At 38.4% G+C, this 24,534-nt stretch overlaps 1 protein-coding gene across 4 annotated transcripts in view; it reads right to left on the bottom strand.

Annotated features, from left to right (window-relative positions):
* cpne5b (copine Vb) overlaps positions 1–24,534 on the bottom strand; it is a 116,908-nt gene that overhangs the window by 10,981 nt on the left and 81,393 nt on the right. For all 4 annotated transcript variants that reach the window (XM_051413875.1, XM_051413872.1, XM_051413874.1 and 1 more), the window contains 10 exons: positions 22,421–22,524; positions 20,407–20,511; positions 11,477–11,518; positions 11,157–11,232; positions 9,273–9,326; positions 8,447–8,508; positions 5,718–5,764; positions 3,436–3,617; positions 3,037–3,164; positions 1,602–1,704 (listed from right to left, as the gene is read on the bottom strand). In XM_051413875.1, the coding sequence (XP_051269835.1) occupies positions 1,602–1,704; positions 3,037–3,164; positions 3,436–3,617; positions 5,718–5,764; positions 8,447–8,508; positions 9,273–9,326; positions 11,157–11,232; positions 11,477–11,518; positions 20,407–20,511; positions 22,421–22,524 (903 nt within the window). The remainder of the gene's footprint in view (positions 1–1,601; positions 1,705–3,036; positions 3,165–3,435; positions 3,618–5,717; positions 5,765–8,446; positions 8,509–9,272; positions 9,327–11,156; positions 11,233–11,476; positions 11,519–20,406; positions 20,512–22,420; positions 22,525–24,534) is intronic.

Raw genomic sequence — 24,534 nt, 5'->3', positions numbered from 1 at the left:
ACAGCGCAAGTCTTTGTATTTGCGAGCGGGGGAGTCTCACGGCACAGAGGGAAAGAGGAGGCAGCAGAGGGACCCAAGTTGTGAGCAGAGGACGGGGAAGCTGAGTGATTGACAGGTGGGTTTATGTAGTATAGCATATTCTGCTATGACTGATAAACCTCCTTTGTTCATCACATGTTCTATATCACCGAAACACACAAAAAAACACTTCCATGCACAAATGCAAACTCGCTCCAGATGTTCATACTCAACATACAGAGAGTTTGGACTTCCTCTCACTCGATTTCTCGCTCTTTCTTGAAGATATCTTCCAGCATGAATAAGTATGAGGAAAGACTTATATAACCTCAGCAGTGTGTCCTCCCTTGCCCAGGATCCGTGGGGAGTAAAAGGAAAAGCAGTGGAAGCGGCAAGCATCAGTAGACAGTCAGAGTGGAGGCAGTGAGATAGAGCAGCAGGCAAGATCTTAAAAGGAAGGTGTGGCTGTTCTAATGTTTTGACTAACAGTCGCAAATTCCCTTTAAATCCAGTCTGCTGGGTGTTCTGTGCCTGCGGCGGGCTGAGGAGGAGGAGGAGGGGAGAAAAGAGGAAGAGAACAAGGAAGAGGAAAGGAAAGCAAGGCAGCCATCTGCTATTTAAAGCTGGGAGAAAAAAAGGACAAGTTCTCGGGGAAAGCTCAGAGGAATAAAGCACAATGTTTTTTATTTACTGAGGCAGTTACATCTTTTCAGATGGTGAATTTCATAAATATGTTCACTACAATTTTATTGGGTCATTCACAGCATCTGTTCATTCTTTGGAATAAAAACATTACCTGGGTGTTGAGCTACTTTGGTGTAGTTTTCAGGTAAATCATTAGTCTATATATTGATCTTCAGAAGCACTCCAAAAGTTTTGAAACCAGCAATTACAGCACAAAAATGTCAGTTATGTGACGCTATTATGCCAGTTCTTTTTCTTGACACATTGCAGAATTGCTGCTGTCACATTGTGTGTTTGAATCAGAGTGACAACCACAATGAACTGGGTTAGGGAATGCTAGAGCCAGTCAGAGACACAGTATCCATTATTAGTGTTGAAACAAATGCCGACTGACAGTCAATTGACATTAATATCAATAAACAACTAACTGTTTAATTAATGCTGTAGATCAAGCAAATAATTTACTGATTTCAGCTCCTCTGATTTTCTGCTTTTATAAATATCATTATAAATTACTGCATCTTCTGGTATTAGACTGTTCATCAAACAAAACCAATATTTTATATCTGTCACCTTTCACTTTAAGAAATTATGATAGGCCTTTTTCATTATTTCTTGACTTTTAATTGACTTAATGATTAATTGGGTATTTTGAAAAATAACTGAGAGTTTAATTGATGAAAATCGTCTGTGGCATCTTATGTTGGTGGGCCTTTTTTATATAGTGATTTAAAGGAAAAGTTGGGGAAATAGATTAACTATTGCTTTAAACCATTCATTTCACAGCACAATTTACTTCAAAGGCATTTTCTTCTAATTTATCTCAGATGAAACTGGACATATATATCTTTATATATATTACAATAAAGCATTGTGTCTCCCCATTTTCCCATTCTTACATTTACAATGGCCTCTTTCGTCTGGGCCATGTCGGAAATGACGCCGTCTGTGATGATGAGGAGCACAAAGTACTGAGAGCCGTCCTGTACAGCAGCTGCATACCTGCATACACACACACACACACAGATGCAGACAGAGATGAGAGGATGCTGTATAATCTCTACATTATAACATATGATCGAAACATTGACGTAGAGAATAAATCCATGACAATAGACGTCTTATCATGCACCACAGGCACATTCAATAAAAATGTTCTTTGTCATTGCTGTACCTCAGATAAACCCTCATTAAAATGCCTAACAAATACACATTGATTAATCAGCCCAAACAATCAAGTTTAAAACAAAGCTGGCTTACACTGTTTGATTCACAGATTAACACCTTTTGTTAAAATCTCTTCCTACTTGAGTTCACCTATTCAAATGCTAAACACCAATACTGGTTGTGCATTCTTTCAGCTATGGCTCCCTGGCGCTGTGTGAAAAGTCAATTTTTTATCAGAATGACATTTTTAATTACAACAGAGCACTGGCGTAATCAAATGGAGAATTGTTTGGATATGGCTCAACAAATGAAACCATGAGGGAAGCAGTGAGAGTGAGAGGTGGAGGTGAATGTCGAGGGCACAAGAATCCACATAAATCCTATCACAGTGTGTATATGTTTTGTCATTTGTTCCATCAGCTATATCCGCTGCTCTTTTGAAAGCTGTCAGCCGATCTGAATTTATGTTCAGGCATGTTATATTCTGTTTGTTGTGTCTGGGAGGACAGATATTGTCAATGTAGCGGCTCAGGAAAGTGGTACAGCACAGCAAATCAAAGCCAACTGAGGCCGGCAGTCAGAAATGTTGGCACGAGTGTTATTTTGATAGCTGGAATCTTATAGAAGATCATTATAATCAGTTTGTTAACATTGTGGCACAAAACCACAGTTCTTTCAATTCTGAATTGCTGATGATAAAAAGGTCAATTATATCATCAGTACATCTGTTGGAAAAGCATTGAACAATGTATCCTACTCTGCATATAAACACTAATATTTGTGTGAAAATCTCTGGAGGTCTCACTGTTTTTATCATTGCGTGTGTTGTCTTTGAATGGAAGCATGAATAATGTAAAAATTATGATGAATCATTAGCAGAAAAAGTTAAAAAGAACATGCATGGGAATGAAACAAAAGTCCAAACAATCACAATATAAAATCCAAACTTGTGCTTTGAATTATTGTATTCCTGCTTTAGACCAATTTATATTCATGCAAGCACAGGTGAAAAAAGATTTTGCAAGACTGTTTAGTATGTGTCTGACAGTAATAAACCTGACAAATACATAGCTTAATGCAGTCTTAGAGTATGTTGTAGTTATCACATTTATTCATAGAGCATATTTTTGCCCTAGAAGTTGTTCACCAGCTGCATTGTTCTCTCACCTGGCAACATGGTTCACCACAGGAGCGAAGTTAGTTGGACCGTACAGCTGCACTGTCTTCAGACTCTGGTGGTATGCCTCTAAGATGCCCTCAATACCATTGCAATACGGATTTTCCATGTTTCCATTCTGAAAAGGGCAGAAACAGGGAAAACAAATCAATTTCATGGGTTTTGTCAATGCACGTATCAAATAAAGAAACACCAAGACTACTTCATCACAGTACACTGGTTTCATCAGACATCATTTACTTGTTTCTTATTACTAGGTCATGCAAGTTTGATTCTGGAAGTTGGAAATAAAAAGTATGAAATAGTCATCCTTTTTATTTCCAACATCCAGAATCAAACGTTGATAAAAATGTAATTGAACTGATGAAATAAAGAAAGGTTGACTTCACCAGTGGAAACTCATGTGACACCCGTCCATCAGGGGGCAGTTTGGCTCCAAAGCCCAGTGCAGGGAACATCTTGTCACTGTCGTAATCCTGAATGATCTCCCCTACAGCCTTCAGGGCCATAGCGTAGGCGTTCAGCTGGTAGGGATTCATGTAGTGCAGTGAAGTGGACTGGGAAGGGTTACCTGTTGAGCAATCAATGTCAAGGTCATTGTGGGTGATGAGGAACAAAGACGTCAGTTCTAGAACATAAGATACAGTTTTTGTGCACCCCCCTGCAATTACACAACATTAAAAAAAATGTTTTGTTTGCTGCAGTTATGCATCGTAATTAATGTGATTCCTGTCAGGTAGAGCTTTCATGTTCAGGCCTCACAGACAATAAATCATTAACAAACAGTGGGAGGAAAGCCATTGGGAGAACTGAATACCTGCAAATGACAAATTAATTGAGCGTTTAGAAAGCTTGTCAATAACTGTGACCTTCTCAGATATCCTCTGTTTAATAGCACACCATTATGTCATTCAGTATTAACAGCCCAGCTTGTATATTTGATTAGATGTGTTTTAGAAAACCAGTAAAGTTGTAGGTGACAAGTGCTCACCATTTGATTAGCTGCACCTGCTATCTGATAGCAGTAATCCGGCTGTTTGCCTGGTCAGGCTGTTTACTCACAATATGTAACACAAGTGGTCTTATCTCAAATGTCACAACGAATTGTAGGTCACATTGACCAACAGGAACATTTGAAAATCTCAACAGTTTATGGAAATGTACTGTTCACTAAGACCTGTCCTCCTTTCTACTGTTGCAATACCTGTTAGGCTTTCTGTTCTTATGCGGTACATATGCAGTTCATTGACTCGTGTTTCAGTAAAAAGGAAGTGTTCCGACAAATTTTGTCTTTTAACTTTCTGTCCAAACTGGAGATGGATCGAACCAGCTACATTTCAACAAAAATCTGTCCTGTTTTATAATATAATGTAGGCCTACACTGTGGAGGACAAACGGAGCTGGAAGGAAATGAGAGATTTTGTACTACAGCAGCCTGACAAACATGTTATTTACTGTTATTTACATAGCAATGCTAATAGGATCCTCCACACAACAATGAGATCAGCTAGTCATGTTGCTGTTATAATAGTCATGCTGACTGGTCAAAAGATGTTGACATTTGTGTTTTATTATGTGTTTTTAACAATATAATATAATAAGTTGTCTGCGTGTGGTCGTTCAAAGTGTTAATATAACATATCTTTATCCAAACACAGTGTACAGTTGAGACTCATTTGGTTACACAGTCTGGTTTCTCCATGGCATGGCCTTATTATTGCATAATGAGCTGATTATTCATAATAATATTATAAACAAAATAAATTTTACATATATAACATATTGCAAAAGAAAAGTTTTAATCCATTTATAAATCAGCTGCCAGACCAGCAAGGCGAATATTACCTGGTTGATTGATTGTTTGTGGGAGCTGTAACTAATAACTACAATGTTATTAACTTAAGATATTTACAATAACATGTATCATCGCTAGTAAGCATCAGTGCAATTGCAATTTTTCTATTGTAGCAACACACAAGATGTTAGTTGATCTGGTTCGTTGTAAATAAATTACCACCACAGGTAACTTTGTCTTTAATCTGATATCTGTTATCTGCTAACATTTGCAGCTTACATTAGAAAAGAGAAACACACAGTTTGTGTACCTGGTATTCCTACTGTAGCCATTTGTACGCCTTTAAACATGTAGGAAATTCCAAAGCCGGCCGTGCCTAGTTATGGTTGCTAAACGAAGATTGGACGTATGTTCAGGGGATCAATCCAATCAATTGGGAAAATCGGAATTCTAATTTTCCTAACTGTGATTTACACTGAAGAGTTCTTCCTGGCAGATAAATCTTTTGGAAAATTGTTGTCAGGCACACTTAATGACATAAGTAGTGTAATTAGACTCAAGCATTGTCCTTTTACCCACTAAGGAGTCTAAGCCGAGCGGAGGGTTTTACACCATTTGCTTTATTTTATTTTTGCTAAATGCCTGCTATAACCTCTAGCTAGACTGTATTGACAGAGCATTAAGGAGGAAGAGCTATCCAGGAAAAGCTATCACTTAGAGGTGACAACGTGTGTACAGTATGTGTGGCCGCACCGTCTGCTTGTGTGTGTGTTTGTGTGATTGATTCTGAAATCGGACATGCCACATTCAAAGAGCACTACTATCTATTCTTGTCCCCCATGCACACAGATACACTTTGCTGTGAGTATCACTCACCATTAGATGCTGTGAAATCGATGGCCACAGTAAAATTGATCTGTGTCCTAGAAGAGGGATGGAGAGGAGGACATGGGGGAAAAAAATCTACGACAGAGACCAACCAGCAATAACAACATGCCAGGCGTCATTAAATTCCAGTGCTCTAACACCCAGTCACACACACATACACACACATTTTCTGATGCAAGAGAAGATAATACCTAACACAGACGAAGACCATACACAAGATATAGCAATTATTTATGATGATGACATTATTACAAACGGATTAAATTGTAATTTCTTGTTTCTCTTAATACACAAAGTGCACTTGCTCAGTTGTCAAAAAAAGATTTCAATGATTGCACTTCTCCGTTTATCTGACTTTCACCTGCACGGGAAGGCATAGCAGGGGGTATCGAGGAGACACTGAGCTGGGTAACAAGCAATTAGACTGATGCAGCAAATCATAATCCAATTTTGCTGCTGATGAAGGACTACCCTCTTCTTGCTAATTTACAACAATGAGACAAGGCCTTCAGGGCCCGAATGACAGCCTCTCATCATCTACTGTATGAGAGCCACCAGAGAGGAAGGCATAAGAATGATACAGCAATAAAATGAATGTGTTAAAGATTCACATTAACCTTTCATTTTGGGGTGGGGACGGAGAATAAGCCACAGCCTGACTGTGCTAACCTTAGCATTAATTAAACTTGATTTTATTAATTTATAAAGACTCTTGAATATATTACTAACTTGGTTAGCATATTGTACATCTGCATCAAAAAATGAGGTGTTTTTCACTGTGATTTTCTTTTAGGTTTTAGATGTAGATTCCCGTCCATTGACTGAGCTTTTTATGGTAAAGGTCAGTATTTTGTAGACTCTTGTCACTCTGGTGAACCCTTGTAAAACAAGTCTCCTTGACACTGCAGTTGTGTAGTAGTTTAACTTTTTTCTATTTCCAATTCCTTTTCTCTTTTACCCTGATGCTTTCTAACTTAACTATAATATAGAGACTGTTATTGTGCTTTTCTCTGTGGGCAAAATATCAAGTCTGTTCTAGTACTAAAAACTTCTTAGTAGTTTTAGTTTTTCTCATTTTACATCACAGCTTCATCCTCATTCAAATTCTATGGTAGTAAAAGTTGCAAATGTTATTAACCTGATACGAGTGCACTGAACCATCATCAGAATAGAGAGATGGCCCCTATCATTATATTCTAACCATATTATGTCCTCCTTGCTGCAGACTTGGAAAGTGGGAAAAATCAACAGTCTGACGACATTTCATCTCACCTCAGTCTACACAGAGTCAAAATACCTCTGAGATAGTTGAACAGCCAAATCATCCTTGTCCTTTTATGATTACAGTAGTTGTCAAATGAGACATAAAAGCTGCCAGAGCTCATTTTGCTTCACGAACAAAGCTGTAACAACAAATATTACAGAAAAGTTTTTAACAGCTAATGTAGAGAAGACTTTTACATGTGGTATTTTTTTCTGTTTTCATGCTGCAAAGAGCTTGGACAGTTTAAATGACACACTTTCCTAACTTCCATCCATTTTCTAAAGAGCAAGAGACTCAGTAAGTGCCAGAGTAATGTTAAGGACTGATTAGAATGGTATTTTTGAAGTGAAGCTGCTAAACCTTTAGGTTATTGTATCATAGATTGGCCAGAGCCAGAAACTGTCAGTGAAATCTGTCACACTTGTCAATTCTGCCACAGCCTATGAAATATATATATATGACAGCCTACCCGCTGTGATAGGACAGCCCATCCTGCCTGAAAAGCACACTTCACCTGAGACATACTTGATATTCACACGTCAACCTCAAGCTCTGAAACTTAGCTAAGGTCGATGGGTTAGTAACTGCTGTGAAGACAGTTTGGCCTTAGCTGGCTCATTTAAAATATATTTGACACTTAAATACTACGGACAGCGCCTACTGTGAACTTATAAATCAGTTTAATAAAGTTGCAGTGGAACACGTATGGTGCCACTATGAAAGATAAGGGGATAGAGATATATGCATTTTAATAAAAAAGGTAATAAAGATAGAGGATAGAAGATAGATATACATAGAATTCTCATTGTAAGTAATTTACTATCAAGACTACTTTCTATAATAGTTGTGCATGTGTCATTAATCCTCCAGTTTTTTACAACTTCATTCTCGTTTTACTACAGTAGTTTTGTCCCTTATTGCTATATTGCTAATTCATCCGAATTATCCTTTAAAGCTGCTATAAGCAATATTTTTATATTAACAATTGCTCAGATGATTATGTGACTATCTGGAAGGGGTCACTTGTAATGACTATGATGATTTTCATTAACTAATGTTAGCGTATCAGCTCATTGTTTAGGTTATATGGCCCACATATACACATATGTGTGTTCCACTATTTAGTGGCGCTACCATTACTGCAGTGGCAGTCATGGGTAGTTGGATTTATGACGTTGGGCAGTGGCCTCCAGTTACTGAAAAGGTACCTTATACGCATGGTGATCTTAACGTTATTCAGATTTTACATACATTTGTTATAATAATAGCTAGAAACAGAGAAAAAAAGCCCCTCCTATCAAATCAAACATAATTTATCTTCCTAACTGATATTCCATTGGTTTACACTTTAGAATTACTTCTCACTATGTTATGAAATGGCCTCTTTACCTCCTTATGATCGCAATTCCTGTTAAAATAAACATGTTTCCAGCATCCAGACATTCCCACTCACCCTCCTTTGATGTAATCTAAGAATGTGAACTCTGACTCCACTGAGAACGAGAGAAGCGTCACCTGGAATCAAAGACAATAAATATTTGATTAAACATTGAGGTAATAATATTTTCCTCCTAAACCCTCCACATCTTGACATGGTTCAGCTCTTGATACTCCCTTCGGTACAAGATGTGAGCCGGCTGGTTTCTAATGACTGCTTCATTAACATTGCCAGAGGATGTGATGCATTTGTATGCATTGCTTGCACATGCACTCATTGCTGGGTAAGTTGTGTCAAAATTGTGTCTTAATTGGTCATTGGTCTTGGCCACTTTGATCTCTCAGATCTTATGTCCTTCTGTATTTTTGAAAATTGTACTGTTTTCTGCACTGCCATTGGAGTTGGCTCTTTAATCTCATCGTACATGTGTACAGTGACAATAAAGGCATTCTATCTTCTATCTATTTATCTCAAGTTCTGCAGCTCTTTCATCTTTCATTTTGTCCCATTTACATACTTAACTGCCATCCAAAGTTTTTTCCACTTCTGCCATATACTGTAATGCATACACACAACTATAACTATTAAGTACTTCTTCTTTCTGTTTTGGCTGAATTTAAAAACTTACTACTGACTTAACTCATTATTTTGCTTTTACCAATTAGTTGGTGTATGATACAAGAATTAATGAGGAAAACATAGAAAGCACTGATTGGCATCTTCCAAGAAGCCAACACTTGCATGATAATTAAAGAGGGAATGATTTAACAGAAGAGCAGTAGGTGTGGAGCAGAAAAGAGGCACAGTGCCAGTCCGGGTTTGCTGCTGGAGCCATACTCACTGTTCCAGAGTGGACATATTTCTTTTTCTTCATTTTCTTCTTGGTATTTATCACCTAAAAATAAACAACAGGAGGTACAGGTGATCAAAAATGAACACATTTCTGCCATAATTTAGCCAAACTGTGAAATATTTATATTGTGTCTTTAAAGAAAAATATTAGAATATTATACAGAATTATTTAGTATAAGATAGATAAGATAAGTGCTTTTCACATATACACATACATATTTGTATAGAAAATACAGATTATGCAATATTTGATTTTTTGTTTTAGTTTTGTCAGTGGTTACAAAATGTAATTAAATAAATTAATAAAAACAATTATTCATCCATGCAACATACTGCGTTAGTAGCATATAATTGTGAAACTCTCTATAATTTTGATGTATTTTTACACATGTTAAAATAGAGTTTCATCTCACCCCCTTTTACACACGTTTACACCCTTTAGTTTTACTATATAATTTCTTCCTAATTGGGTGCAACAAATGTAACGAAGGCGGGTATGTGGGCGGCATGAGGAAAAGTGCATGCCATCAGTTTGTTGGTATTATGAACATCAAGTTTGTCCATGCAAGTGAGAGAGGGGAAATTAAGGAAGGAAGGAATGTGACAAAAGATGTGTCTGCATGACGTAACAGATGGGTATAAGGAGAAAGCGTAGCTCATGTAAGATCACTTATAAACACTTAGATAGAAATGCTTCATCTTGAGTATCTTGTACACGTCAGTCACACTATTAAAGGGGACAAGATTGGAAATTCCAACGCAAATCTGAGGCTACAGAGAACCAATGGGTGAGACAGACTTAAACTTGCAAGATTTACATTTACTTTACGAGTATTCTACCGGCTCCAGAACAAGAGAGAAATGTCAATCCGGAGACGAAAGACGTCTCAGCTCATTACCTTGTTTCTCTATGGCTGCTAGGCATGAAAGTGACAGCCCCTAATTTAACATGGAGGGATGGCAATTTGTCTGACACACTGAACAATCTGCTGATGCACAAACTAAAGGGCCTTCCAGTCTCACTGGGAGGTAGAGAAGAATCAAGAGTAGCGTATAATGGAGCTGACATCCAAAAGACAGGTATTTGTCCTTCGGCTGAAGGCCACCAGACCACAAAAGCATGAAGGTATTGATGTGTCCGTCTTTATGGTCAGATTTTGACATTGAAGTGCAAACACTTCCTCGTGAATTCAACAAAACATGTAGCTGTTTTGATAAACATAGGACACATCTATAGCATTTTCAGGCCTTTCCCCTCACCCGTAGATTCTGCGATGAGACATTTAAAAGAGTTGTGTTTGTAATTTGCATACAGAGCTGTATTGTGTGCTATTAAGAGACACAGTAAGCTATCCCATGAGAAGTACTAAGAAATAGCTATGATCATTCTAAATCCCTGGATTGTTCTCCTATTAATCCTGTTTCACGCTGCTGCTAATAGCTCCATTCCTATGTGTGTCAGCATCTAGGTGATTATTGTGGCAAAATAAATCTTGAAATTTGAAAAGAACAAAAGGGCCAGAGGAAATATTTAATTGGATGTATAACTGCTTGGGGAAGGTGGGAAGGCATGCACAAATACTGAATCATACATATGCCCTTTAAAGAATGAGTTAGAAATGTATGGAAACTTTTTCAATATGTCTTTAACTCTTGAATAAATGCATTTTCATTGCTGTGGGAGTAGAAGATATCAATATAAAGGAATGTGCTAGAGTAATGGAAAAACACGCAACAGTGATGTCAGAGATAGAAATGTCACTCGTGTCAGAAATGGGATCTAAGACACACGGCATAGAAGGATTCCAGATCTCAGGAGCCAACAGATATGCTGTTGAACTGTGAAAAGACTGGAATTAATCATAATTCGTACCTCGTACACATTGAACTGGCTCTGCCCTCGAGCTAGCTCTCGGTAGCTGGTCGTAAAATCCCCAATGAAGTCATGGCTGGGGGAAGGAATAAAAGGAGAGAAACACCAGTGTGTAATAAAAAAAACCCCATCAGGTACAAATAACAGGACAGATGTTTGGGACAAGATGGAACTTCATGATAGTAGAAAATGATTGGTTCCTGAAATGTAGCTTACGTTTGTGTTCATATTTCATAGCTGAAGATGGTGGTTTTTAATTTAATATTGAACTGCAGGACAAAGATTTCTAATTCAATACCAGTAGTGTCAATCACACTCACCTGCCATCCCTGTCCCAATCGTACACCTCCACCTTGATTGTTCTGGAAGAAAAAAAATCACGAACACGAAGTTAGATTTTTAATCAGCATGCTTGTTGGTAAAAAACCATACTATAAGGTCTATCCAGTAGCTTGTTCTGGAGCTTTCAGTCATATCACACAGTCATCTTTAGCAAAATTTGCCCAGTTGTCATGGAATTATAAATGTTCTCAACTTTTAAGCCAGCTAGGACCTAAAAACTGCTTTAAAAAATGGTATACTGGTATATAAATGATGAAGACCTAGAGTCAATATGTGTCTGTTCTTTCCATGGTTATTTGCATCACTCGACATTAAGCATTTGTATACCCCTACCTGCCTAAATAAAGAGCCCCTGCCAGATCAGCCATCAAATATGACTGTACTGCTACAACTGAGTGGCAAAGCCGGGGAGGTATTTGGGATCTTGCCTACAGTCTCACTAGTCAGTGAGGAAACTGTCTGATGTATATTGTACTAGTTGAGAGACTGTTTACTGCAACATGCTGCCAAACTGTCTTGTTACTTGGTCCTCCACATGGAGAGAGAGAGAGAGAGAGAGAGCAGTTCTCTGATTCTGGCACCAGACCAATTTACAGCCATTTTTACAAAAGTAGTGTAGCTCGCCAACGTCTGCCTTCTGCTGCTTCAAAATGATCTCTGAGGCACAGCATTTAAAATGCCCTCCGGAATTTTTTTGTAAACAAACAACAGTTATGTTTGCATTCAGTGCGTCTTAATCTTAATAGTACTTAATCTTACTGTGTGTCATTCAGATCTAACAAATTCAAGTGCATTTCCTCATAAAACATTTGCATAGCTGAATTTTAAAACATATTTTACATGTTTCCAATTTTACTTCCTGCCCATCTTCTCCATTTTGTTTTAAATATCCTGTGACATCAGTTGATGTAATATTTACAATTATGAAGTATTATCTTAAAAAAAAGAAATTAAAAAAAGAAATTGCTTTTGCAGAAAAGAGACCGTTACCGTTTCTTTTTAACCATGAGGCCAAAATAAAAAATTGTCAGAGCATTTAGGGAATAGTGCACGTCTTCAACAGCTTCATCATTAATGGTTTAGTAATTAACAAGGAGGGGAGAACGCAGCTACAGGTGTGTACTCCTGTTTCATGCCAATCCTTTAAACCTTGGAGTTTTTTAGTGCCAAAGACATACAGCTTATTATCACTATTAAGTGCTATGAGGAAAAGAAACACCAACTATGCTTAATTATTTATCTACTAAAAGAGTCTGTTGTTCAGTTTGGTGTGTTAATGATTTACTGGATCGAGGGGATTCTAATCAAAATCACAACAGAAATCATAGCTATTACAAAAAACTTGCTAAAAAGCTATTTTTAATATTATTATTATACTAGAGTCCAATGACATCATTTTATTTGAAAGTGTTTTAAGTGAAATTGTGCTAAGGGAACCCCAAAATCAATTAAAATGGATGTCACTTTGTTCTAAAACTGGGATTCTTGCCAGCTTAAGAACAAAGCAGAGCAGCTGACTGCATCTTGCAAAACAAAAAGTCAACTTATTTAAAGCACTCCCTCCAAAAATTGGAACTTGCAAACTGCAGCACATGTTAACTTCCAACATTAAAAAGAACATAAAAAAGACACTCTGATGACATTTTACACAAATGCAGCAGAAACATTGTCCCTGCAGAGTGAAGAAGAAAAAAATAAAACTTTTTTGGCACTTTCATTCCTGAGTCACATTGATCTCACCCCCATGTCTCCCCTCTCTCCCCACTTCGTCTTACACAAGTACTGACACCAGCCCAGATCCAAAGAAAGAAGCAAGCGGCACATCAGAGACTCTTTCCTGTCACTGAGGAATTGAAAGATCCCTGAAATAAGCCCAACTTCCTCCCTGCCACCTGGCCCCTGTCGTTCTGTGGTGACAGTTTGTTCTTTTGAGGTTATCTTCAAGGCTGTGAGTTAGAGAAAATGTGCTTGTCACCTAGGTGGTGGAAACATGATGCTTCTCTACCCGTATAGAAAAAGAGAGGGGAAGATAGATACAGAAAGAGAACGGGCAAGTCAAGGGGAAGGCATCCCTTCCCCTGACCAATCTATACACAGTGCCAGGTATAAGTGTTACGGTAATAGTGCATACCGTATTACTCAAATGAACAACCAGGAAGCTGTCATCTCACAGGCTCAATGCATTTGCCATCATTTTATTTATAAATTCTAACTTACAGCTGCTCAGATCCTCAGATCCTTGAGTGGCCCCTTGAACTCTCAGAACAATATACACTCCAAAACTAATCTGCCACAGATATCTCCAGCTACTGTTCTAAGGCGTCTTTAATGAACATGACTCATCTTCAGTAATGGAGGCACATATAATTGAGGGGAAAAAATGAGACTGCATTTGACACTGAACATTTCACTTCAGCTCCAACACAGTTCTGTGATCTCTTGCCGGGGACGAAAATAGACCATATTTGAGTCACCTTGGCTTAATGAGAAGGAACTGATTATTTTTATGCTTTTATTTTGTTTCTAAAATATATACAAGTAGCCTACCTTATTTATCACCTACACAGAGTAAACAGAGTATACAGGGGGTGTGAAGTGGATTTAAATTTCATTACACGTCAGTTGTTGAGCAGAATACACAACAACTTGGAAGCACCTTCCATTTCCCTCCTCTCTCCTCACACTCCTTCATCTTCTTCTCCTTGACTTACTCATCTGGAACAGGATCTTTGACATATTGGATTTCTGTTTCTCCTCCTACTATACTTTCCTTTGCTGTCTGTTATCTGTTATTCTTCTCTCCTTCATTTCTCCCCCTGCCCTCGTCTCCTCTCACTTTCAATACTTTGCTTTCCTTCCTTCGATTCCCCTCGTCTTTGCCAAAATGTTGCCTGTTGCTTCCAGAGCAGAATGTGTGTATGTATGGAGAGATGGATTTGTTCAAGGATACCTCAAATGCTCTCTGTCACCAGAGACTCAACTGGATCCTGCCACTCGAAGGACAGTCAGACTAATCACTGCGCCACCCTGACGCCAGCCAACAAAGTTTGAAGGTGGAGGTATTTTTATCCTTGTCTGTGTGTTTGCAAGATATTTTAAAAGGCTACCAACAGATCTGACTAAAATATGTGTAGACAGATAGCCTTCGGCAGGGATTCAGATCTGGGATTTCCGAGTGTTGTTTCCTCGCAGTAACAAGCAATACTTTCCCAATGACAGATTTTGTGCTGCAACGACTGTGCGTGGTCCAGTTTAGCCCTTGTTCAATGTGGCTGCACATTGTTGAAGATGTAGCCTTTGTGGCATAAAAATAATTTAACATTATAATTTAATTTCTCTAAAACTAAAACTTAATACCCAAATCACAAATCATCATTGTAATAGTGGTGGTTAAAATCTGTATTCTGTACTTCACTGTGTGCAACTATTTGGGATAATTTATGCGAAAGGTAACGTGAGGCTGTAACTAAATCACTTATTAACTGTAAGACGACATAATTGGTCACATTTGTCTGATCTGATTAATGAGATCAGGTGTGGTTCAGATATCAATGTATCGGATCCTTACATCTCCAATGGTCATAAGACCTATAGCTTCTGGTGACAGGGGGCCAGGTTGTATCTGAGAAATATGCAAGTAATGTTTTGTTTTGTTGTTTGAACTGAAACCACCATTAAACTCCAAGTACTAATAAAGCTACAGCCAGACTAACATAGCCACACTAAGAAACTGTGGGAAATGAACATTGATTGAGCTTTAAAGAGTTTTGATTCATCACATTGGGTCTGTAATTCTTCAGCAACTCTCTCTTTTGGAAGAATTTCTCCTACAAAACGTTTTTTCTTTTTAAATAACCAAACAAGATCCCCCATTATTTATTTGAAATACTTTCCAAACAGCTGCAGCAGAGCATAACAGCACCGACCTTAACCTTGAAAACTTCTGTGAATGGATAGGGCAGGCAGTCAGCACGAATATGAGAAAGTGCAGCTGTACGTGAGATCTTGGATGGAAATGAAATGCAAAATTAGTTTTTCCATCTTCTGATTTGAGAGCTTCTTTAAAGGAGTTCCATAAAACACATCTGAAGTGCACATCACTCTCCCACATACTGTAAGTAGGAAAATAAGCATAACATTTTAAGAGTTTAAAGTGGATCTCACATTTAAATTCTATCACAGTAAATGGCCCTTAGTTCCAGCAGGAGGAATAAAGTGCTGCACTATTTTTCAGGTGCCTGTTATTTGTCTGGTTCAAGGAAGAAAGTCAAGACAATGCGTCTTCCACCCTTTGTTTCTTTAGAGATGTCAGTTGGGAGAGCAGATATGGTCCTCCTTTCGGCCTTTGGTGCATCTAACAAGAGGAACATGTCTAAACCAAAACACTGATCTAATTAGAGCAAAGTAAATAAGCAGTAGGTCATCCACTGACATACTTGAGCGGGCTAGTACTCTCAACAGATAGAGGTGCTTCTCCAACATGTGCTGGACTTGGAGTGAGAGAGAGTAGAGTAACTGCCAACCCAGATAACGAGCAGTTGGAGCCTGCCTCTTCACCCAGATACAACAGAAATAAACATAGCAGTGTTTCTTATACAAGTAATCTGCATCTTGTGTAACTCCTACAATTTAGGGTCATATAATTTTGAAGGTCCTATTTGATCAAACTTGATCAGACTCAGACTTAGAATCTAAAATAAGTCACACATTGTTCCTTCAGGAGCTCACATGAAGCAATAATAAGTAAGGAGTCAACACACCTCCTTCAGATTAAGTGCATTTCCATCCACATTTTAATGCACATTGTCAGTTGAGTGGAAACAGTGGAAATAATAAAAAAAAGTCAGAACATTGCAAAAAAGTTTTTATGCTTGACTAATGTGGAAAAGTTAGTGTATAAATGAAGAATGCAACAGAAAATGGAAACTTAATTCATATCACTTAAATCAGACATATACTGTACATGAATTATGTGACTTCAACATCTACTAAAGCTTCCTGGATAGACAAAAAATTGCATCATACTTAAATATCAAATCTGTGTGGAACGATGAGGAGACAACTTCCTCAAATTATTACATAATAACATAAATTACATATTTTCCATCATTTCTCCACATGGTTTTTCACTTGAGGTTTGACTGGTGCTCTTTTAATGACACCATCTAATTGCACCTCCTTCTTCTTCAATGGATAAATGGCATCCAACTGGTTTAATGGCTCCACCAACTGTTCTCTATATCTTTATGCATCCAACTGCTCATACTTAACTGTAGTGGATGGAAACTAGTATTAAAGGACCAGTGTGTAGGATTTAGTGGCATCTAGTGAAGATGAAGTTGAAGATCACAACTAACTGAACAACACTAGTGTCTGTATTTGACAACCTGGGATTGAGAATGGGTTGTTAATTGTGTGGGAGAAACGTCCGCAAAACTCAGGAAAATTGCAATCAGCCCTATTTACAGCCAGTGTTTGGGTTGTCCGTTCCAGGCTACTGTAGAAACATGATGTTTCACGGTGAATGTAGATTAAATAGGCTCATTCTAAGATAACAAAAACAAAACAGTTCTTATTTTCAGGTGATTATACACTAATGAAAACATGCCTATGAATATTATATAAAATTTCTTACAATAGATCCTCCTAAATGTTACACACTGCTGGGACTTTTAAATAGATGTAAATGTATCTGAATCCAAATGAATGTTGAGGGCTCTCCACAAGGGGCTTCAAGTGGACCTTTTGCAGACTTCTAGAGACTTGGCTGAATTATTTGGATTTGTTTGTTAATCTGCAAAGTTAGGCAAACAGTGGCTGCTTCTCATCCATCTTTTGTGAGGATTCTCAGTTGACGGTTTAATGTGAACATAAGATGAGCAGTTTTTTACATCACATTTAAATTATACAAACCATGCATTTTAAACTATAAACTATGTATCTTGTATAAGTTGCCAATATCAATAAACTAAAGAAATCTTTCAGAAAAATACTTTGAAATACAGGGTCAAAAATTTCATTTAATCTCCATGGAAACAGTCTAGGTCTTACATCACTCCTATGACTCACATCCAGCACCCTCACAGGCTTGACGTGATGATGGAGAACATGTCAAGATACATGACAGGAGTCCATGAGGGTGGACATTTGGTTTTGGACTTGACGAGAACTCTTTGGGTCCCGCAGTGGACCAAAAGGAAAACAGGAAACAACAACGTTGCAATCTGGCCTCTGTCAAACAACTTGTTTGTATCAGTAAGTCAAGGACATTCGGCCAGGACTGCCAGGATCAGTGCAACTGTGGTTGAGCACTTCTTTTGGTCAACAAACTGATCTTAAACAACCAAAAGGATTTGATCCCTATTTCATTTAGAGTTTTGATTCATGTAATAAATATTTTCTGACCTGATTTAGTTTATTTTTTTATATTTTTTATATTATATTTTTCTAAGGTACGGGCACCATGTTAGCACTTTTCAAATTGCTGGAAGCTTTTCTTTTGTTAATGGGTATAAACAGTAATTACACAGATCAAACGCATTGACAGCCTTTAAGAGCAGTGTTTGCAGCATGAATACAGTTTGGATGATAACATAAAACGCAAAGTTGAAAAAAAAACATTTGTTAGTGGGTCTCAAGAACTATATAATTAAAAAGACAGACAGACCTTCCTCCTCCCACTCTCATACAAATATGGACACACAGAACAAGCAAGCACTGACACACAAATTTTATTCCTCACCCACGCACAAGTATGTAACCTGTTTATAGCGATGTCTTAGTGATATTTCAAGACTTGCAGCATTTCAGGCTGTTTCAGCTCGTGGCTTGTCACATTTTATTATACTCTAAGTGTGGGCGTGTGCATGTGTGTGTGTTTGCATGGCACAGGAGCATTTTAGGAAGTGCCTTTGATGCCCAACTCAGTCCCTTGTGTATGATTGGCTCTGACAGGGTAGTGACCCCTTCTTGAGCTCATGTTTAATTGGCTGGCTCACACAATTTCACCTAATATTTCCCAAGTATCAAATACTTCTAGAGGCAACCCCATACATCTACGAGACCACCACAACAATTTCTCTGTTCCTGTTTGTCTGTTTGGGATTTATCGCTGTTTTCAGAGCTCACACCAGGTTCTCAGCATTCTCAGTAATTAGAGTTTGACTGCATACAAAGAAGATAGGACAAACACCTTTGAGAGAGAGAGACGAGAAAAGAGGGAGCAGCAGAAAAAAGATACAGTATGCCACATGAAATATTTCCCCCCACAAAAGTAATCTGTCAGTCACTCCTTTTTCATCTTCCCTCATGGCTCCTTCGTGATTTAGTTTGTTTTCTTCCCTGCACTGTATTTTAAATTAGAGGCAGGCAGATAAGCTGGGGGAAAAATTAATTCCTACCCCCTCTGACACAACATGTCTACATTAATTATGTGCGAACTGGGAAGAGAAAACCATCATTATTTTAGATTTGTAGTTAGAAATGTAATCCAGTGTTTTCTAGGGCCAAAATGATGAATAGACCAAATTATATAGAGTTTCCATAATATTTGTTGAATTGTACATTCTTATAATTGATATCTTATTCCCTAATAAATTTTCAATTTTCTTTTCCTAACATTCATCAATTGACCATTGGCTAAGCCATGTTCCCCTATAGGCTAACTGTTAATGCTTGCCAGGTTTATATTAGGTTTACAATTATAACGTGCTGATTTTCTACTCAAAACTTCTTAGTAATTTTAATGGGTCCTTGATTTCAGACAGAGGTAGATACAAGCGGGCATCTACTTTCTAGCTGTCAACCATCAATTTTGCTGAAAGGACAGCTGTCAAAAGCAGATTTTATCAGCTATAGCTAGCCTGTGCAAAGGTTAGCTCCATGAGCTGGTTGAAAACAATATCACTGGCTGACTTTTTAATGTCTACAGCTGACTAATTTTAAAAGCAGAATCTAGTGAACATGCACTTGATGCACAGGCCATAAGGAGCAGCATTGTTCTTGTATTTTCAATGAAGAGCTTGTTCCCAACTTTCAAATAGCAGAACGATCCAGTTCCAGGTAATGTATTTCTGGGTCTTTTTGGGTTCGGGCAAGAATCTTTGGACCTTTGAAGACTTGTTTGTCGGCCAGGCCAAGGTTTGCAGCTGATGTTAGAGCAGACAAACATTCAGTTTAATCCATTCTTTATACTTTTGTTCTGGTATTTTTCTAATAAAAAAAAATGTCCAAACACAACCATCCAAACTCTTTTAATGCAGAGTACTGATCTTACTACAGCCCAATGGACATTGTTTCACCATATGGAGAAATAATAAGTTACTAAACTGTGACTGGACAATTGCTGTTTAGTCAGTTTACTTACACTGTTGTAACTAAATATAAATGTTACAATAATGCAATTATAATACTCAGACATTATATCTTGAGGAAAATAAAGTGTTGATAGCAAACACACCACAAGGAGGTCATTGGAGATTAGAGATGGTCATTGTGCCTGACCCGTTCTATTATAGCAAAGATCAATACCAAGGGATGTCCTAAGGACACAGTAACAGAAATAATGTGACAATAGAAAGAATGGGAGGCTTAACAATGCACCATGTTGAACTGGTATTGGTTCCTGCTGGTTAAACTCATCGACTCTCAAGGTGTAGTAAGTACACAGTTTGTCAGTCAGAGATACTGATTAGAGGCCATGCAGGTAGTCGATCGATTGAGCCAACAGAAATCAATGAAGGCAGAAGATGTCAATTGTGCCAACATTACTGACTATTCAGTGTGTGTGTGCAAGTATACAGTGTGTATGATATGGTAGAAATAGAGGGGATCAATTAAGCCAAGTGCAACAGTGAAAGGATAAACAGAAGCTGTGGGGATCAGTGTAACAGGGGAGGCTGCATTGTACCTGTCGTAGTCTCCATTGCAGAGCGCCCGTACTGGTATAGTAAAAGGCTGCCAGACTGGATTTAATGTGTTCTTCACCACCTCTGTTTTATGGCAGATAGTAAACCTAGAGGAGGAGGAGGGATGTTAGGAAAAGATATGTGCAAAAAAAAAGGCAGAGATATTATTTCATAATTATACAAGCCAGGGAGGGAGATAAATATGGAAATAAGGGGAGGAGCGTACATCTGAACAGACAGAGGCATCCGGAAAGACAATGTCAAATCCTACAGTCACAGGAGAAATGCTTTAAAATAGGGCTGTACCCAGCTTTGTTTACCGCTTGGCCTGTCTCCCAGCTATATTGTGTTTTAGACCATAGAGAATAATTTAATATTTTAGTTTGGCTTTTAAATCATTTCCCTTGACCACAAGTGTGACAATGATATGCAAATGAATTTCTCTGGTATCTGAAATGTTTTGCAGAGCAAAGCCACATAAAAACCTATCAAATACCCCCCAAATATCCTCTCGAAAAAGCAACAACGCGTTATTACTTCTTTTTTTTACCCAAAGTCTTGGATTACTTGTGCTCCACTAAGTGCCTCAAGCCTTTTAAAGCTCTGTGATTCTTCTAGCCAAACGGGCCTCTAATTTGTACCGCCCTCTGGCACCAACAAGAGATAGTTCTAGCACATCTGTTGGGATCCATTTCCCTGCCTGTTAGGTATGAAAAAAAAAAAGAGAAAAACTAGAAGACGGCTAACGAAGCACTTGCTAAAGCATCTTCGGCTAGATTGGGCTGACGCTGCTACAACTGCACAACCCCTTGGGAGACTGAACAACACTCTGGGAAAGCGTGAGGAGATGTGGGGGGTGTTATGCATCCCTATGTGAATTGCCTCAGAAACTGACAGTCTTTTTTTTATTGATGGAAAATGCAGATTGTGTTATTTATTTATTTATTTATTTATGCTTTTTACAGTAATTGCCTCTCTTTCCTATTTGCTCTCCCGGAGCCATTTATGTAAGACATAGTCATGGGAGTTGTGGTTTTGTTGTAGGATACTTGCGCCTGTGCAGCCTCTTAATTTGTGCATGCCTCACTGAAGCTGTCCTCTCATAGTGTGTGTATATATATGCTCATCCCTCTTTAATATACTGTATTTGCCTGGGTCCAGACCAATGAATCTGCCCTCTCTACCGAGTTGACTGATTCTGGTATGGCATCATGACATAAAACGGCAGTTTCTCGGTTGAAAAAGCGGTTATCCAGTCAGCACCACATGGGGACTAGTGCTGTTGTCAAGTGGTATCAAGCTGTGTGCCAGAACTGAGGAGAAGTACAACAATGGCGACAACTATAGACAAGTTAGAGTTGCAATTGAGGCTGTTCCTAGCTGACATGTCCTCTCAATATCACCCAACAATGTTTTACTTTGCTCCACTCCACTTTTAAAACCCTGTATGTTTGCAAGGCTACACATCAGTGTCGACTTAAAATGTCATTAGATTCAAGCAGATATATTGGTCTCTAGTGAGTAGTAGGTTAGGGAAATTCAAATCACCCTCCCACCCAGAAATCAGTTAGAGTGGAGGCAAAGTCAGAGTGTCAATTATATCTGATATCAGGCAAAATACCTCCTCTAATGCTCTCTTTGTTTTTGCTTCTCCCTTTTTCCCAAATGTTACTATAACTTTAATGATATTGTACTTTAAAACAAATTTGTTCTTGTGTCTTCAAAACTGATTTTCCAGGCTCTCATGGGAGCTACTTTATCCTGCTTTAAGAAAGGCAACCTAATATTTGACAGTATTTGGTTTGTCACCATGGAGTTTGGAAAGCTTTGGTAACACAAAATTCCACAACTATCGTTTTAAGATTGGCTTTTGATTGCAATTACTTCAGGGCACCAGGACTACTTCTCCGTGGAATCCCAGGAGGCTTCCTCAAACAGTAGTTTGGCAGCACCAAAACTTGCAGCTACCTTTTAAAACACTTGGAATTACAAAACAAGATCTCATCCGGCACTCACGTTCCATCCTCATTGCTTCTGTAGAACACCATGAAAGGGTCCGACTTGCCAAAGAAGTCCTTCTTATCCAGCTTGTTGGCACAGAACTGCATAGTGGCGCTGTCCTGTAGGAACACATGCAGATGTAGGGAGAGAAGTGTGAGATAAGTTGGGGGAAGGTATTATTTATGTGGCCTATTTCGCCCTTCTTCCCCTACTTCTTCTCTTTTATCTTCACTGCTTACAGTGGAATGGCAGATGGAGGCAGCTGTCTGTGCATCACACAATAAGATAATGAATACTGCATGAATGCTGTAATAGTTGTACCTACAGTATGTGTGTGTGGGTTTGTGTTTACTCGTATTCATATTTCTCGACATACTGCATATCTTATTTTTCACTGAGAAACAGAACCTTTTAATGTGATATTTTTTTAGATTTAGTTTAGAAAGCAAGTCTGCACATTGATCCACTTACAATAACCACACTAGTCGATCTGTGAGGCAGTTATGGTCATGATACACCAGAAAACCAGTTGGATAAATGACGGATGGATGACAACTTTGCCATTCTTGTCTTTACTACTAATAAGGCAAAACATATAACCTTTTTTGTGAGGGCACCACAAAATCACCTTGTCTGGCTCAACTCTGTATATTTATAATTTACCCCACTTTTTGTGACTCTGTTCTGCACATGTTGACCTCTCTGACCCAGCCATATGGCGGATGGAAATACTGTAAAAGAGCTGCAGAGCAGTGGTGTTGATTGTCTGTGTGAATGGCAGTACTAGTAACTCTAACATTGCATGAGTTTGACCACTAAATGGTCCTTCTATACCACACTGTGAACAAACTGATGCGGTAGCTGATGAAGCACATGATCTTAAATTTGCATAAGCTAATGCAGAATATTCAGAGTTAAAGGTTAAGTGTGTAACATTTAGGTGTTCACGTTTTACAGCCCCCATAGTTTTCTCCTCAGCACTTGGAAGGGGAGGGTGCAGCAAGGGATCTGTGACCTGCAACTACACCTCTAGATGTGACTAAATCCTACATACCTTTAAGGTCCATAGGTGTTAATGAACATGATTGAGTAGAAGATATAATGAATGTTCAGTTCAGTTGGGTTCAGTGTTTATTTCCATTTTTTTATCACATGACAGGCACCATGATTCACCACCTAACTGCTGGAGAAAAACATTTGTTACAGCAGGACTGGAATAATAGTAGGACTCAATGTCCTGTCCAGTACAAACCCTACACAAGCATACAAGTACAGACAGACAGCTGGAAAAAGGAAAAAGGAAAGACATGCTTGGAGAACTGTTTAATGAATCACATAGGTTAATATTTTGGAAAAACACTCTTCACTAATTTGTGTAAGGATGTGGGTGTAGACATATGACTATCTATTGTTGTTGTCTGTGTGAATGTGACCTGCTTGCATGCCCTCACTCTATGAACCACTGGCTGCCAGCCTAGCATACACTCTAGCTTTATCTATAAACACAGCCTAATGGTGTGTGTGTGTGTGTGTGTGTGTTTGTGTGTGTGTGTGTGTGTGTGTTCAACTATGCAGGCATTGTAATCCCTAACCATAGTACCATATCCACCCACCAGTGCTCCTGCTAACACTCTTGCCAGCTGCTTACCAAGTCTAATTCTAGCATGAGTAATGGCCATCAAGCTAACTTCTTCTGATACCTGTCATAGCATCTGGAAAGCATCAGATGCTTCAAGTATATTTCAGCCTCAGAGAAAGATCAAACTCAGAGCACAGTTTCTGCTTAGGGCTTTGTGTTTTTCTAATATGTTTTGAGGGCTTGTTTTAGTCAAATGTTGCCCCTAACGTTGTTCTCTGTTCAGAGCCATATTCACAACTTTTAAGGTGTCATTTAGGTTAGGATGCTATGTTTTGGATATAAATCAGTTTTTGCTTCAGAAATTGCAACGTAAAAATTACATTCGATTTTTGCATAATTCTTATAAAGCACAGACAAAGCTGTTAGATGGCCATTAAACTTTAATTCAGCTCAGAAACTGCTGGCCATAGTTAAGGCCACAAATCAGAGGACTTAAAAAGAGTGGGCCTACTCCATCAATTTAGCATTGCACTCCTATAACTCGGCTGGA

The sequence above is a fragment of the Dicentrarchus labrax genome, unplaced genomic scaffold (genome assembly GCF_905237075.1).
Source record: "Dicentrarchus labrax unplaced genomic scaffold, dlabrax2021, whole genome shotgun sequence".
NCBI lineage: Eukaryota > Metazoa > Chordata > Actinopteri > Moronidae > Dicentrarchus > Dicentrarchus labrax.
This window is presented reverse-complemented; position numbering and strand designations above follow the sequence as displayed.